At 42.3% G+C, this 17,791-nt stretch overlaps 2 protein-coding genes across 2 annotated transcripts in view; one reads left to right on the top strand and one right to left on the bottom strand.

Annotated features, from left to right (window-relative positions):
* LOC109411012 (dynein axonemal assembly factor 5) overlaps positions 1–17,785 on the bottom strand; it is a 31,130-nt gene extending 13,345 nt beyond the window's left edge. Inside the window, exons 1-3 of the mRNA XM_019684459.3 lie at positions 16,863–17,785; positions 7,379–8,408; positions 7,130–7,205 (exon numbers count right to left, since the gene is read on the bottom strand). Of these exons, the coding sequence (XP_019540004.3) occupies positions 7,130–7,205; positions 7,379–8,408; positions 16,863–17,677 (1,921 nt within the window). The 5' untranslated portion in view covers positions 17,678–17,785. The remainder of the gene's footprint in view (positions 1–7,129; positions 7,206–7,378; positions 8,409–16,862) is intronic.
* LOC115256313 (protein ultraspiracle) overlaps positions 1–17,791 on the top strand; it is a 474,548-nt gene that overhangs the window by 267,362 nt on the left and 189,395 nt on the right. The window lies entirely within an intron of this gene.

Raw genomic sequence — 17,791 nt, 5'->3', positions numbered from 1 at the left:
AGGTTTCCCGACATATTGGCCACAATTCCGTATGTTCCAGGAACCTGGAACCACCCGGGGAAGTGGCCATTTTCCAAACAGTTATGAAATATGGCTTGCGACATATCAATCTTCATGGTTTTTGCAAAACAAGTATGTTAGAGTAGAATTCAAAGGTTTTTGGACATATTGGCCGCCATCCCGGATGTTCCGGGAATCTGAAACTATCCGGGGAAGTGGCCATTTTCCAAACAGTTATGGAACAAGGCTTGTGACATATCAATCTTCATGATTTTGCAAAACAAATATGTTAGAGTAGAATTCAAAGGTTTTGGACATATTGGCCACCATCTTGGATGTTCCGGGAATCTGCGTCCACCGAGGCAAGTGGTCATTTCCCTAAACAGTTATGCAACATGGCTTGCGACATATCAGTCTTCATGATTTTGCAAATTATGTAGGTTAGAGGAGAATTCAGATGGTTGTGGACATATTGGATAATACTCCAGATGATCTGGAAACTTGCAGCCATCCAAGGAAGTGGCCACCCAAGTAACAATTCAGAATCATTAATAAACATGCCAGTTGATTAAATGTTCCACAAAGGCGCCGACAGTTGAACAAGAGTATGTGTTGAACCAAATGGCGAATAAATGTTTCATGCAGTGGAAACTGCACGTTTGTTAAATATATTTCTGCTCATTGAATAACTAATCGTACAGAAGTTTAAAGACAGTTGCTTACGTATTCACATCATCTGTCTAATAATGCTCTAATAATGATAGAATACAAGCTGCTTCCGACGTATTAGATGCCGTTATTACACATATGATCTACAATGGAACAAGTAGTTTATCTCAAGTTTAACAACTATTGCTTGATCATTTTATTCAACTACAATAATATAGCTTAACAACAAGATGTAATCAGGTTTCTTTAGAACATATGTTACGCTTTTATTCAATTAATGTTTATTAGCAGTGGAACTGTGTTGCTTAATTATCGTTGTTCGCCATGCTCCCATTTGTAAACACGATTGCTGATTGGGAATCTAACAAGAGCGTCTGCGGCTACCAGCTTCAACACCAAATAAATATCTAGCAGCAGCTCCAAATATTACACTTTCAAAATTGTTCTGACTCACCTTTTGTACTACACGCTCCAACGACAGCAAAACCGCCAACAGAAACACTGAAAATGACAGATGAAGTGGCTCCTGGGCGGCTGGTATTTACGACTAGAATACCCACTTTGGTGCTACCCGTCAAACCGGGATCAGCTTCCAAATGATCCAATTTCACGGCTGCTTGGGCACCAGCGTTACTCCTTTCTTTCCTTCCGATACACAACAGGAGCGGAAAAAATAAGCTAAGTTCACTTGTTTAGGCGCACAAACAAAAAAAAAAGTTCAAAGGATTACCAAACTTACAACACAACACCGTGAAAGACTGACGGACTGACAAATATATCAGCATACATGCCTTATGATTAAACGTTGCGGTTACAATTATTCAAACATTGATCAGCTTCAATGTTTATGAGGACAATTTGGTGGATAAAATACTTAAGCAATGTTTAAACAACATATGAACGGCAATGCACTAGACTCAGTAACTAAATATTTATATACTGGCTTCAAATCTGCCGATTCATGTAATTCAGATTGAGGCAGACCGAATGCAGACGACTGTCAATCAAAAGGTCCGGAGTTCAAGTCTTTCCACCGATGTGATTTGTTCCATTAAAATGAAATTAAAAAGGTGATGTTGAAGGTATAAGATCAGAATGAAATATTTAAGATTAAAGACAAATGCAGAAATATGGAAAGCAAAATTATTTTTGCCATTTTATTGTTACAATGATATTGAAGAAACGTTTAAAAAACGTTGTTGAGGCAGTTATAAAATCATATCTATTAATAGAAATGAAATCCTTATGAGATACGTCAAAACACCAGCTTGTTTTGATTGTATTATGGTGGAATAAATTTCGAAGAAAGCTTGTTATTACGCACTTTGCTGCTAATGCTTCTTAAGCCATTCTTAAACGATTAAACAAATAGCGTCAATCAACGATGTTTAATAAACGTTGAAGAAAAGTTTAAGATATTTGTGTAAATAGCTGATGGTTCTAACGTTGAACAAGAGTTTAACAACCGATGTACGATCATTGAATAAACATTCATTTCATCGTGCTTATAGAACTGTTGATGTTGAATAGATTCTCATTTTTGGGCGAACAAGAGTTGAAGAATAGTTTTATTACAAAATTATTCAAGTATAATACGACTAGCAGCTTAATAACATTGGTTTAAGAAACATTTCTTCAAGCAAAAATTGTTTCTTGGGCATTTTCCCGGAACATCCAGATATGGTTGCCAATATGTCCAAAAACCTCTAAACTCCACTCTTACATATTTGTTTCGCAAAATCATGAAGATTGATATGTCGCAAGCCATGTTTCATAATTGTTATGGAAATGGCCACTTCCCCGGGTGGTTCCAGGTTCCCGGAACATCCGAAATTGTGGTCAATACGTCCAAAAATCTTCGAATTCTACTCTAACATACTTGTTTTGCAAAATCATGAAGACTGATATGTCTCAAGCCATGTTGCGTAACTGTTTGAGGAAATGACCACTTCCCTGGGTGGTTCCAGATTCCCGGATCATCCAAGATGGTGGCCAATATGTCCAAAAACCTTTGAATTCTACTCTAACATATTTGTTTTGCAAAATCGAGAAGATTGATATGTCGCAAGCCTTGTTTCATAACTGTTTGGGAAATGGCCACTTCTCCGGGTTGTTCCAGGTTCCAGGAACATCCAAGATGGTGGCCAATATGTCCAAAAACCTCTGAATTCTCCTCTAACATATTTATTTTGAAAAATCATGAAGATTGATATGTCACAATCCTTGTTTCATAACTGTTTGGAAAATGGCCACTTCCCCGGATAGTTTCAAATTCCCGGAACATCTGGGATGGCAGCCAATATGTCCAAAAACCTTTGAATTCTACTCTAACATACTTGTTTTGCAAAATCGAGAAGATTGATATGTCGCAAGCCATGTTTCATAACTGTTTGGAAAATGGCCACTACCCCGGGTGATTCCAGGTTCCCGGAACATCCGGGATGGCGGCCAATATGTCAAAAAAAAAACTTTTGAATATTCCTTCAACATACTTAGTATACAGAATTATGAAGAATGAATCATGACAAGCCTGTCAGGTGTAGGGAACGTGTGAGAAGTGTCCTCCGAACGCACCCCAAACGCGACTCGGAACATCCGGAACCAAAACCAGACAATCCCAATTTACTCAAACTATGCGTCTGTAATAATAAAAAGATAATTGAACATGTTTGCAATCATATTTTATGTGTTTTTTAAAGTAATCAGTGGTTAAAAGGAAGTTGGTCCATTTTTGACCCGATTTGACCCATATAACCCCTTCAATAACTCAGACCTCAAGGACCAAAATACCATTTTAATATTTTTCCATACAACTAGAGATGTAGCGCAATGTTCGTTCAAAATTTCGAAAAAATCGGTTGGAAAATTAAGTCACAGTGATTTTTTGAAATTAAATTCCCAACTAGGACCGAAACGGGTTAATTGCAAAGGGCTTCCGGCTTCCAACATTTCACAGGTCCGCGACGATGAATCCAGTGTTTTCGAAGGCTTTGATGATGACGATGTGCGTCCGGTGGTGTGGCTACCACTGATGGACAGGACAATCTTCCTAGATCCTACAATGAAGCGATGTCATCACCCGATGTGGAAAACTGGAGAGCGGCTATGGAGGAGGAGATGAATTCAATTCAAACTAACCGAACGTGGACATTGGAAGATTTACCAAATGGTCGGAAAGCTGTTGGCTGTAAATGGGTATTCGCAATCAAACGTGATGCGGCTGGTCAAATACTTCGCTATAAAGCTCGCTTAGTTGCCCAAGGTTTTAGTCAGCAGTTTGGAACTGACTATTACGAAGTGTTTGCACCTGTTGTTCGACAAACCACTTTCCGCACACTGATGGCTGTTGCAGCAAAAGAACGCATGATGGTTAAGCAGTATGACATCAAGACCGCCTTCCTCAACGGCGATCTCGAGGAGGAGATTTATATGAAGCAGCCACGTGGATTTGTCTCTGGAGGTAACGAAGCCAAAGTATGCAGATTACGGAAGAGTTTGTACGGACTTAAGCAGGCGGCTAGATCCTGGAATCACAAGCTACATCAAGCACTCGTCGAGCAAGGTTTTGAGAAGTGTAAGTCAGATCCATGTCTGTACCGGAAACGCACGCACGGTTCCTGGTGTTATGTGCTGATATACGTGGATGATATTATTGTGGCAAGCAAGAATAGTACGATGCTAGAAGCGGTCACAACATCACTCAGGCAATCGTTCGAGATCAGCGAGATGGGAGAAATTCATCACTACCTCGGCATGGAAGTTGAGAAAAATGAAGACGGAGATTATTTCCTTAGTCAGCGAAGGTACATCAATGATATTATAGTTTCGAGCGGAATAAAGGAAGCAAAGGAATCTAATATTCCATTGGATCCTGGATACGTTACCACGGAAAGTGAAAGTGAACCATTACCAGACAATTAGGAATATCAGAAGATCATCGGAAAGCTACTATATGTTTCTGTTAACACAAGGCCGGATATTTCGACTGCTGTATCTATACTGAGCAGAAACTCAAGCCGACCAACTCAAGAGGATTGGATTGAACTCAAACGTGTTATCCGGTATCTCAAAGGCAACAAAAACTACCGTTTGCGTTTAAGCAACATGTCTGGACCTGAAGGGATCGTAGGTTATTCGGATGCAGATTGGGCCGAAAATAGGAAGGATAGAAAATCGAATAGCGGATATGTATTCAAGATAAACGGAGGAACAATAAGCTGGGCCTGTAGGAAGCAGACTTGTGTAGCTTTATCGACGGCAGAAGCAGAATTTATAGCACTGTCAGAAGCAGTACAAGAGGCCTTATGGCTGAAACAATTGCTGGGAGAATTATTGACGGTTGCACGAATTTCTAGACTCTAGTGCAGTTTTGTTTGAGTGAGATACAATTTGCACACTCACTAATATCAGTAGGCGTGTGCATCAAAATATTTGACAACACAAAAAAGCGAGCTCACAGACGACAACCTTCAGCGACACTTGTTTTTGGGAAATTTTTCGTGTATCTGGTTCGGTCTGGCTACTTCCGGATAAAACCAGAAGTGAAACGAGAGTCAAAGAGTAGTTTTTCCCCGGGTGAAATGCGCTGGTAATTTACCCTTAACCGGGCAGTGTGATGCAGCTAATAAGGTGCCGTTTTTTGACCCATAATCGTATCCCTCTTCAATCCATGAGCCTTCTTGCAAAACTGTTATTTTTCCACCCGACGTATCCTTGCATACCTCTACGGACTGAATACATCCTCAACTTTACTAAGAATGTAGAAGCTTTCGATCTAAAATCCATCCTTCCCTAACTTGCCCTCGGCTGTTCAGGGATAGGGTGCGACTCAAAACTCTTTGCGTGCTGCACACTCTGCTACGAGACAGCACAACAAACTAGAAGGAGACGAGTACGCGCAATCGGTTGTGTGTTGCTCGCTTGCTTTGCCGCGCGCTGGAGCTCTCCTGTCTCTCACGCTGCACTCTCTCGGTGCTTGTCTCCGTACTTTGCACTTGGCTTGATACTACGCATGATTGCAAAAATTTCGAATCAAACGACCCATCACTTGTCAACCCTTGACAAGCTTAACAACTTTGCCGAAAACACAAACTCTTCAATTAATTTATTATTTGATTTTTTCTGTTTGGAGACAAGCGCAGTCCCAAGCACCGTGCATTACTCCCTGCGCCGTAGAGCTAGTGCTGCGATTGTCTCTCGCACAATTATGAAAGCTCTCACTCATACGTCTCTTGTCTCTCGGCAAAACGGGAGACGAGCACTTGCGATTGTGTGAAGCACACCCTTTTTTCGCACCGCACGGTGCATGCCGCCAATCCCTGCGGCTGTTTCCGGCTCTTGGAACCCCCACATTGTTTCTAGATGCCGCAGATTCATTCAGCTGGTTCACCAAACTATACAGAGGCCCAGAGACTCCTAAATACATGATATCTATTTCGATTTTTTTTTCGCCGGCTGCAGATTCGACGGTAATCAAAACAATTGAACTCATCTCAAACGTTGGGTGAAAAAATCCTAACAGTGAGGAAAAAAAGTTGTTGTCGGGGTAACCGTGAGGAAACGTAGGTGTTCAGTGAGGTGTGCAAATAATCACTGTGCAAAAATTATTTGCACAGTAGTCTAATAAATTTTGAGAAACTCAATAAATGGAAACCCCGAAAATCTTGTCATCCACGAAGACAATCAAAGCTGCTTGAAGATGGTTGAGACAGAAAAGATCAGTTCAAGAACGAAACACATTGCCACTAAAATCCATTTTGTGAGAGATCAAATCAAGAAGGGAAACATTCAAATGTGTCTACTGTCCTTCGGAATCCATGGCAGCCGATATCCTTACGAAGCCTTTACCCAGAATCAGGACAGCAAAGCTTGCAGAGATGATTGGACTAACCAGTTTCGTCTAGGAGGAGTATTGGAGTTCAGACGATCATAGTAGTCCAGCTATAATTTAGAATAAGTCATTTGTTTGAAGTATGTTCATTCGTATTGAAGCTATCGTCAAATACAGCCCTTCTTTAGTTCATTGCGTTACTCATTACCAAGAGTTATACAATTAATCGGTCTGAAGCTTTCTAGAGATGAAAACACTAATTGCGATTTCATAGAAAAATTCAAAATTTTGGAGGTGATTTTCTCGGATCAATGCGATTGTTACATACGGTGTTTTGTAAAGTAATGCTTGATTTGGTCTAAAAATGCAACTCAGTGTTCACTGCGAGTAAGCGAGCTACGAGTTACATCTCCAGATCATTTAGTAAGACGGATCTCCAGATTTGTACTCGAGAAGATTCGAACGGACTGATGTAGCAAGTTTCATTTATTACCGAACCTAAAAAATCGATAGTGAACGGTATATTCCGCGATTCGACAAATTCTCTGTCATACTGACGTCCTGAATTGATGCTTGACAAAAAAAAGTTTCATTTCAATTAGTGATAGACATCCAAAAACATTTTCTTACCTGTCATAAAATGTTGCAACAATGTCGATTGCTCTTCCCCAGCACCGCACATAGTTTCATTCCATCGCAGCATTGCCTGTTTCGAAAAGAGAAAACGTGACACAGAACGATACAATAGTTTAGACAGCAGCATGATTTATACTCAGGTACAGACGCAAAAAAAAAAAGAGATTGAAAGACCAATCTCTGTGCAATCAATTAGCCTCCCGTGGCAGGTGGGAATGGGGATAGGCAGATATAGATACTCACGATAGATATCGAACTGAAAAGTTTGATTTTTCCCTGTGGGATCGCGTGCTGGAGGGCCGTTTTCAGTGCCTGGCGAAGCGCATCGTAGTACGGTTGGCGGAATCCACACACGAACACTATCCCAGCCAGTAGGAGGATGCTCTCCGCTGCATCAGAGTTGGATGATTCAAGATTCTCGAGAGAATTGATGACGTCTGCTAGGTGATGTTCGTGCAGCTGTTCGGTGGATGGATTTAGCTTGGCGAGCACCTGCAAGGCACGGTCCCGAATGATTTGAGAATCTTCGTAGGCAAAGGCTGCCGATTTGAGGATAACGGTGTAGAGCATTTTTTCGGTGCTCACACGGTCCGATTCGTTAGCGAGTCCTTCAATTTCATTGGCGGTGAACACGCGATGGAAGTCAGTGACAAGTGTTTCCAAAAATCCCAGCAACTCTAGTTGATAGTTTTCTTTGAGCACGTGACACACTTCGGTATCCGTTAGAATGGTGGCAATTTTCGTGAGATCTTTCAATCTATCCACACCAGAGGATTGATATATTGCATGCAAGCACTTCACGTGGCCAAGAGTGTGGAATTTTGAAAACTCTGTCAACGCATGTTTGCTCCACGTATCGTACTCCAGAAGTATTCCACATAGTTGAGCCACCTTCAAGGCTTCCGCTGCAATATCCTTATCCGAATCCATACACGTTTTACAAAGTACCGGATTAACTTCCAGGAACAAAGTGGAGAACGCCTTTTCAGCGTGTAGCACTACCAATTTCAACAACTTGGTGGCATGCAGTCTGATGTCCTCTTTCCATTCTTCTATTTCGTGCAGTACGAGATTTACGATCCTCATACTACGTTGGACAATCGCTCGACACGGGAGTGTTGGGCGTTCATATTCTGTTGGGTAATTAGCCGGAGTATGATCGATCAGTTTTGTTTTCGACAGTTCAGTCTCGTTTTCTTTGTAATACAGTTCACCGGCTTCCTTCCAGCGAATGAGAATATCATCGCGAACATCAGCTGTGTCGTCCGTCAAACTGTAAAAGAGTAAACAGAATGACGAACTTGATTTTCTGCGTGCATTCAAAAGCGCACTTCTCGCAATGTACGGAAAAATTAGATATGATGATATACTGCGATGAATTTGATGAAAACGCTGACAAAATCATAAAATACGGGAATTCAACAGAGTTATATCAGAAGCGAAGTACACAAGCGCATGAATCGAAACGATATGTGGAGGATTTAAGTGACTTTTAGTGTGGCGATACCAAGGATGGGAAATGCCATAAAAATGTCATTTTGTTATTTGCTTGTTTCAATGCCTCTAGTTAAAAAAATAATCGGCGGCATGACAAGCTTTTCATAACTTCATCTTCTTCTTTATGGTTCTACGTCCCCTTTGGGACTTGGCCTGCCTCGCTTCAACTTAGTATTCTTTGAGCACTTCCACAGTTATTAATTGAAGGGCTTTCTTTTGCCTGCCATTGCATGAATTTGTATATTGTGAGGCAAGTACAATGATACACTACCCGGATAAAAACCAACCATAGGGTGTATGGTGAAAACCATTCCTGAACCATACAGTGTACCAGCTACAATAAAGTGTATTATAATGGAATGGTTAGAAAAAAGTTTTGCAAATTGCAGCTACTATACATTTACATCCGATCTTTATGTAACAATATATCATATTGTTTTTCTTACGTTTGAACCATTCACATATCCGAAATGTTATTTTTCCGTGCTTTTAATTATTTATTCAGTTTTAGATTTTTTCCTAGCTTTGTTTCGTTGATGTTCGTGACTTTTTTGATGCAAAGGAAAGAAAGAGAAAAAAGTGAATAAGTTGAAACATCAATTTAAAGTCAATATTTAAAATGTTTAAATAAGTGGTTAACCAGGTGTCCTAAGGACAGCAGATCCAAGAGATATGGCGGGCTAGGTATGAAGAGTGCGATGAGCGGAATACGAATGTAGGTCAACCCGGAAAGACGCAGGTCAGATTACCGTAAATCAGTGGATGAGTTCAACACTATTCTTTCTGTATTTGCATTTAGGGGAGTTTTCTTCCCTACTCTCATGTGAACTTGCCTTCGGCCACAACCGAATCAAATGCGATTGCCGAGATTTATCTGAGACATAAAGCCATCTTTAACCTATGGACTGGACTGGACACTGAAACGACTTCTAATATAGGTTCGTTTGTGGATTCGCCTTTTAACCTAACTTATATTTGAATCGAACTTGACAGTTTTCTCATGAGTTGTTATGTATTTCAAACTTTAGTCAAACTTGAGCCTCAATATTGCAATAATGGATAAGCACGCTGTAATGATACTTATGTACCTCGTCACCCACTTCATGCAACTACATTAGTGGTCTAATAACACTCTAATAACAGCGCGCTCGGCATAGTTCCATCATGCCGCACAAAGTGTTGCCACAAATAATGCTTAGTTTGCAAATCCCGATTATCTGACTGGTGGGGCATGGGAGCCTAAGCTTCAACTGGTAATGCAATCAGAGACTACTCAGACTTAGACGTGATAACCATTCCAAAACCATTTGATTAAATGTATAGCCAGTAGTGAAATTTCAATTTAAAAAAAATATATTTACGGTACATTTTATTGTTTGAAACCATACATGTACCATACAATATACCGTGCATTAAATTAAACCCCCAGGCCCCTGACGCGGCCTATATCAATGAATTGGAATCATAGTAGACAGGATGTCCTGGGCGCTAGTAAATAGCGCCCACTATCAAATGCGAAAACATCAACAATTTTTTGTTTACGTTTATTTTGGTTTGTTGATCAGTTTTTGGAATAATTTTTTCCACCTCTTATGATCACAAAACCTTTCAAACTCGCTTTAATATTAATGTACGGTAAAAGGAGCATGCGATTGGTTGAATAAAGCAACCCAACAAACACGCATTGTGAATGTGATTTCGTGTGTGGCTCACAACATCAAACAAAAGCTGCGCTTGTTGATTACACGCTCGTTTCAATTTGCACGAATATGAGTAAAAGGCAGTTAAATGTTGGCTACGATAAATTTCATTGATGCCAGGGGCCTGTAAACCCCACTTATCAGTATTTAGAACAATTCATTTACAATAAAATGTATGGTTTTGCAAAAATATTTATATGGAAAAAAATATTGTTTTGTATTGTTACGATACTTAACAACTTGTATAATATACACGGTAAAAATTCTGCACGCTCAATGTAAGGGAAAAATCCCTTAACTATTCAACATCCCAATCAGCATGATCAGAAAGGCTTTTCCTTTGAAATCGCAATGCTGTCAGTGATGATTTGAGAACCAAAACAAACCCACCGGAGAAATCACTTCAATTTGCACTAATGTACAAAGCAGTACGATCCAAAGTGAAAAGCTGTTGATTTGATAATGACTGTTTTGGGTATGAAAGTAAATATAAATGACAGATGGTAGAAAGTGTTTCGCTTCGAATCGAACTTCTCAAACAGGTGTGAAGTAGTGTAGTGGTAAAACAGATGATCGTGAATTTCAAGGTCCTGGTATCAAATCTGGGTGTGGTGAGCACTTTTTTTCTAATTCTAGATTCGAATCCAAAACATTGTCAACAACGAATTGAAGTGAAGTTCAGTTAAAATTGAAGAGGCATTGGATGTTCTTTTTCGAATGATATTTAATTGATAACAAACTGATTAAACAGTAGTGTGAATAGGCTCCTAAAGTCCTATCGGGATTCTTGTTTTAAACCACAATATATGGTGCAAGAGTACATATTTACTCATTTTTTGACGTTTTTATTAACCGTAGTTGAAAATATATAATTTTTATTTTTTTAGCCTTTTGTCTCGTCCCTAGCTTATAACACATACTTTGAGTGATTTTTTTCACCGTGTATGTCAGATAGGAACATTTTTGAAATCCCAGTGCGAAAAATGTCGAGCTCAGTCACACAAGGTTGACCTCAAATGTCAAAGTAGAACTATATACCATTTTACTTATTTCAAATTTTCTCATTATTCCTTTGTTTTTCAAGTTCGAGTAAAGTACAATTCCGATTAGAATACCATGCTTGATCGTATTATTCAATATAAGCGAGATTCGTCTTTAATTTTAGGACCCTATTGAAGTTCCAATCCGTTCATATCACAGTGCAGATTTTTTACCGTGTAGTGTAAAAATCTTATTTACAATTCACTGTATGGTGTCTACATTACATCTTATTGTTTTTGTATTTTTATTTTTATAGTGGTGTCTATTGTAAAAATATGGTTCTGAATAGTACTGTTATAATACAACGATCGGTTTTTCTACTGTATTTTTTATTCGGGAAGGCAACGCTGTTTAACATGTTAAGGTGAAACATCAAGAAATCCCATTGCAATTTTGCATACAAACTTTAGAGGCACAAATCTGACGAACGAAGCTTCGAACCAAGCCGCACTTGTTTATCCCGGCTTTGCTCACTTGCAAAAAAAGCAACTTTTACAAATCAAGAGCATTTGTTGACGAATTTTCAAGATTGGTGCTTTTGAAAACGTGAGTAGGGGACCAAGTCGGCCATTGTGGCAGCCATGTTTGTATTCTCTGAAGTTTCTCCTTTAGGACAGCAACAAATAATGAAAGCTCACCATTGTGGTAATCGTATTGTGGTTTTCGGAGATCTAATTCCTTGTTCAGTTTCGTCAGTTTCAGAAATCATTCATCAATTTATTTTAAGGGATCAAGGGGTGATTCTTCGCTTGTATGGGAAAATATTATAAAAAGGGCAGAAAATGTCAATAATTGTTAAAAAAAATGCATCAACATTTATGGATTCTCACTTACGAAATAGGCCTGGATCAGTCCGAAATCGAACTCGGACAAGGTTTGAATCAGATCAAATAAAAGCGAGTATGAGAGAAAAATGAGAGCGATTTTTGAGATAGATATTTCTGTAGTAAGCCATAATGTAATCTAACAGTTTTTCTTCTATTATTTTTGAGTAGTTACTATATAATATACTATATATACATATATTTATTTGTTCTACATCACGTTTAAGACAAGACATAACTAACAATAGTACGCCACAATACTCGGTTTGTGGCTGCCGCTCTCCATCCTCGGTCGCACCCAATGCTCGCCAGGTCACGCTCCACCTGGTCCGCCCATCGTGCTCTCTGCGCTCCACGCCTTCTTGTTCCAACCGGATCAGTTGCAATCACCAGCTTTGCAGGGTTGTTGTCCGGCATTCTAGCAACATGCCGTGCCCACCGTATCCTTCCGGCTTTGGCCAGCTTCTGGATGCTGGGTTCGCCGTAAAGTGCAGCGAGCTCGTGGTTCATCCTTCTCCACCACACATCGTTCTCGTGCACACCGCCGAAGATCGTCCTTAGAACGCGTTGCTCGAAAACTCCGAGTGCTTGCAGTGTAAGGAGAGGCTTTCAGCCCTTACCCGCTGTTACCCGGCAGGGCGGCCTAAAGCAGGGTACCTCCACTAATATTTGAATTTCGGATGAAATTAAATAATTAAATATAAATAAATAAATTTTGCAACATAAACTTATATTCTACGCCTGACCTGTTTTGCCCCGTTCTCCCCAAGGCACTGGTCGACGTCACTCGTTGGGGCCCTTCGACGATCAGCTGCAGTGGTGGTGGTGGACGAACTCGTTGCTCCACACGGCCTGTGCGAAGCCTCCTTCTTCTTCTTCTTCTTCTTCTTCTTCTTCTTCTTTCTTCTTCTACACCTTTTAATGGGCACTTTCGGGTCGCCGAAGCAACCGTCCTTGGCGTTTAGCTAGGGGGAAGAGCGTACTCCTTTATCGGATCCCCCCTAGCGACATTGGCGATAAGACGCCGGGCAAATTCACTCGCCGTGAATTGCCCTGGTAGCAACCGCAATTGACTACCACAGGTGGTGAGCCCCTTTACACCTACCTGTCTTCGTCCTCCTTGACGTTTAGCTACACGGGCGAGACTGGCTCTACTGGCTGAGCCCGTGTAGCGAGGACGGTGGGTGTGTAGGACACTTGACGGTACCGCCGGGAAGCGAAATCTCCTTGATAATTAGCTTCCCGAATGGCGGCGGTCCAACACCCTTTTCACTGCACTTTTACAGCACTATCACAACGTTCCCGAACCACGGGCCGGCACTTTACCGTCGGAATTCACTTCCCGGATACTTCCGTCGGTGCTGGGGACAACCATCCAGCAATAAGCGGCGCGAAAACGGCACTTTCCCGGTTAAATCCGCGGAGTGGAAAATGATCGCGACCGTTGCGTTGCGTGGTTCGTAACTTTCCCTCCCAGTCAAAAACAAAACACCACACCTCACATATCCACCGTATGCAATTGTTCTGCTGCTTGTTGCTGCTCGATGTGTGCCATGTGGTGGGGAGCTTGGGGGTCAAATGCCTCACCGATACAATAAATACGCTTTTGTTTCCCTACATTCTAACTAAACTAAATTCAAATAAAAATTTATAAAAACAAAACAAACAAATTAAAATGTTGCAAAACACAGTGGTGTTCACAAATTTGGCACAAAATTGTAACCGCGGGTTACAGCAGGTCCTCTTCGAGCATGGTCCATGTCTCGTGCCCGTAGAGGATTACCGGTCATTTGGTGCGTGGGTGAATCTTTTTCGATCGCAGTTTCTTCTGGAGCCCATAGTAGGCCCGACTTCCGCTGATGATGCGCCTCCGAATTTCAGGACTCATATTGTTGTCAGCCGTCAGTAAAGCCTTCAGTACACGCTATGTCAAGTGTGCAAATTTTTCCGCACGCATAATCCAGCAGGCCAACAGCGGTCGCAACATTGACAAAACATCGGAAATGTCATGCGTTTGCTTAGATGTTGGTTCATGCGTGCGGAAAAGTTTGCATACTTGGCAAAGCGTGTACTGAAGGCTTAAGGATCCGAGGTAGACGAATTCCTCCACCATCTCGAAAGTATCCCCGTCTATCGCAACATTACTACCCAGACGGATCCGGCCGTGTTCGGTTCCGCCTACCAGCATGTACTTTATTTTTGAGGCATCCACCACCACCAGTTCGACCTTTGCTGTTTCGCGTTTCAGGCGGGTGTACAGCTCTGACACTGTTCCAAATGTTCTGGCAGTAATGTCCATGTCGTCCGCAAAGTACGCAAATTGACTGGATTTAGTGAAAACCGTTCCCCGGCTGTTGAGCCCGGCTCGTCGCATCACACCTTCCAGAACGATGTTGAAGAATAGGCATGATAGTCCATCACCTTGTCGCAGTCCCCGGCGAGATTTGAATGAATTGGATAGTTCATCCGAAACCCTTACGCAGTTTTGCACACCGTCCATCGTTGCTTCAATCAGTCTAGTCAGTTTCCCAGGAAAGCCATTTTCGTCCCTGATTCTCCATAGCTCTGCGCGGTCGAAACTTTCGTATGCCACCTTGAAGTCGATGAACAGGTGGTGCGTTGGGGCCTGGTATTCACGGCATTTCTGGAGGATTTGCCGTACGGTGAAGATCTTGTCCGTTGTCAACTGGCCGTCGATGAAGCCGGCTTGATCATTTCCTACGAATTCATTTACTTTAGGTGAAAGACGACGGAAGATGATCTGGGTTAGCACTTTGTAGGCGGCATTCAAAATGGTGATCGCTCGAAAGTTCTCACACATTAACTTGTAGCCTTTCTTGTGAATGGGACAGATTATCCCTTCTTTCCACTCCTCCGGTAGCTGTTCGGTTTCCCATATCCTTACTATCAGCCACTGCAGATAGGTGGCCCAAATTGATGAGTTCAGCTGCGATACCATCCTTACCAGCTGCTTTGTTGATTTTGAGCTGGTGAATGGCATCCTTAACTTCTAAGCGTGGGAGTTGATTTCCGTGCCCCGCTGCACTGGCGTCGTCGTTTCCTCCGTTGCCGTGGTCTCCCGTGCCTACGTTCTCCACGTCATTATCTCTGCATATTTCGGCTCGCAGCACGAAGCCGTTGCGGGATGCGTTGAGCTTCTGATAGAACTTCCGTGTTTCTTGGGAACGGCACAGTAGTTCCATTTCTTCGCACTCCGCTTCTTCCAGGCGGCGCTTTTTCTCCCGAAAGAGGCGGGTTGACTGCTGTTTCCGCTTCTGTTTGTAACGTTCCACGTTCTGGCAGGTCCCTTGCTGCAGCATTACCGCCCTCGCTGCGTTCTTCTCCTCCAAAACCGTTCTGCACACTTCGTCGAACCATTCGTTCCATCGATTCCGTTCCACGTAACCGATGATGCTCTCGGCTTTCACTGTACTCCAGCAGTCCTCTAGAGAGGCCTCATCGAGCTCGCCCTCGTCTGGCAACGCGGCCTCGAGATTCTGCGCGTATGCTGAGGCGACATTCAGTTGTTTCAGTCGCTCTATAGAGTTGTACCGTGGCGGTCGCCACGATGATATTGACGTCGTGGCTTGGGCAGCGATCGTACTCGCGTTCGAGCTGCGCGTAAAATGCGTCCTTGTCATCATCAGTGCTTCCGGAGTGTGGGCTGTGTACGTTTATTATGCTGAAGTTGAAGAATCAGCCATTGATCCTCAACCTGTACATTATATCGTCGATCGGCCACCAACCGATCACGCGCCTCTGCATATCACCCATCTCGGTGAAAGCTGTTCCCAGCTCGCGTGTGTTGCCGCAGGTCTGGTAGATGGTATGATTACATCTAAACGTTCGCACCATGGATCCTGTCCAACACCTCCTGCAGCGCCAATGAGGTACAGATACAGGTGGCGCAGATAAACATTGCGAACCACTAGTAGTTTGTTCTACCGTTGATCAAATGCAACTCAATTAGTAACGTCACTTATTGAGTTGCATTTGATCAGGGGTAGAACGAAAGAGACTGGTGATTCGCAATGTTTATCTGCGCCTCCTGTACTATCTGTACATCTGTACCTCGTTGCTGTAGCGCTACAATGCCGAACCCTTCAGTAAATCGGAGAGTATGCGGGTGCTCCCAATGAAGTTGAAAGATCGGCAGTTCCACGTACCGAGGTTCCAATATCAAGTTAGTCAATTCAATTCCACATTTATTTCAGCGATCGAGATATGGTACTCCTTACAGCAATGACATAAAACAAGTACTTATTAAAAGACAACTAGTCAATGACTCACAAAAATTCGACAAAAAATGAAAAACAAAACCTTTACATTACCATAGGAAAAATTGATAGAGAAGAAAAGTCTAATTCTAATATCACATATCAAAACGGCCAGTTCTAGTAAAAGAGGATAAGCGGATAAGAAGCAGCTCTGTAGAAATTTAGGAATATTTTTTTTATAATGCTCTCCACTCAATTTAGGAATAAGTCTCTGGAAGAACCATTTGTCGATTCTCTCCACTCCACAAAATCGAAAGTTATGATTGTGTTTTCCAATACATAAATGTAACTCTATGGCGGATAATCATCCACTACCTCCAGCGTTTAATATTTTGTAAGTGAGCCTGAGCCCTAATGCGCAAATTCTAGGGTAGAGAAAAATACTTACCAGTTCAACACGAGCGGCAAAATACGGTAAAAGAACGAATACCGATCTCGCAGCTTCAGAAGCATCAAACACCCGACGCGGCCACAGGCTCTCCGGACAAACGGAACACCATCCATTAACAATGGCGACAGGTCTACAATTATCTGTACCACCTTTTCCGAGTTGGAATGGATATTCAACGCCAAAACCCCCAGAGCTTCAACGGCCGCAATCCTATTGGCCGAATGGCGATGTTTCAGCACACCGGTCGCTGGCGTCACCAGCGCTTCCGCCCGATAGTGCATGCTAGGTGTTGACTCGGCCAGTAGTTTGACTAGTTCACAGCTCTGCTTCTGTGCCGCCGGGTAAGGATCCTTCAGTGTCTTTACCATGATATCGATCAGATTGTCGTAGGATTTCAGCAGCGGATCGCCTTTACTTCCGTCCGGATCGGCGTACTTCCGAATGATGGCTTCCAGTTGCTCCAACAGCTGCAGTCGGATTTCCTCGCTTTCCTCAACTGTTTCCGCTTGGCCGATCCGACGGGCTATCACCGGGACAATGTAGCCCAGATAGAACCCATTGGCGGGTAGTTTTTCCAGCAGCTCCCCTATCAGCGTTATGGCCAGATTTCGAATAATCTCGAATCGGTCGGCGTAGCAACGGAGGATGTGCAGATAGGTGGCATCGAACACAGCTGGAGCATCTTTCTCCGTTACGGTACGGTGGACAAACTCCAGGAAATCCTTTATCGCTCGCTGGCGCACCATTCGCTCCGGACTTTGAACGTTGGCACAGAAGGATTCCGTCAAAGTTTTCCCTTCGTTTTCGGTCATTTTTCAAGGGTTTTAATTCGCGGTTTAATAACGCGTGGTCACTCACTAGTTCGAGAAAATACGGGTATTTATCACGAATACACTTGGTTACTGGCAGTAACCATAGCAACAGCT

Source organism: Aedes albopictus, chromosome 3 (genome assembly GCF_035046485.1).
Source record: "Aedes albopictus strain Foshan chromosome 3, AalbF5, whole genome shotgun sequence".
In the NCBI taxonomy this organism is placed as follows: domain Eukaryota; kingdom Metazoa; phylum Arthropoda; class Insecta; order Diptera; family Culicidae; genus Aedes; species Aedes albopictus.
This window is presented reverse-complemented; position numbering and strand designations above follow the sequence as displayed.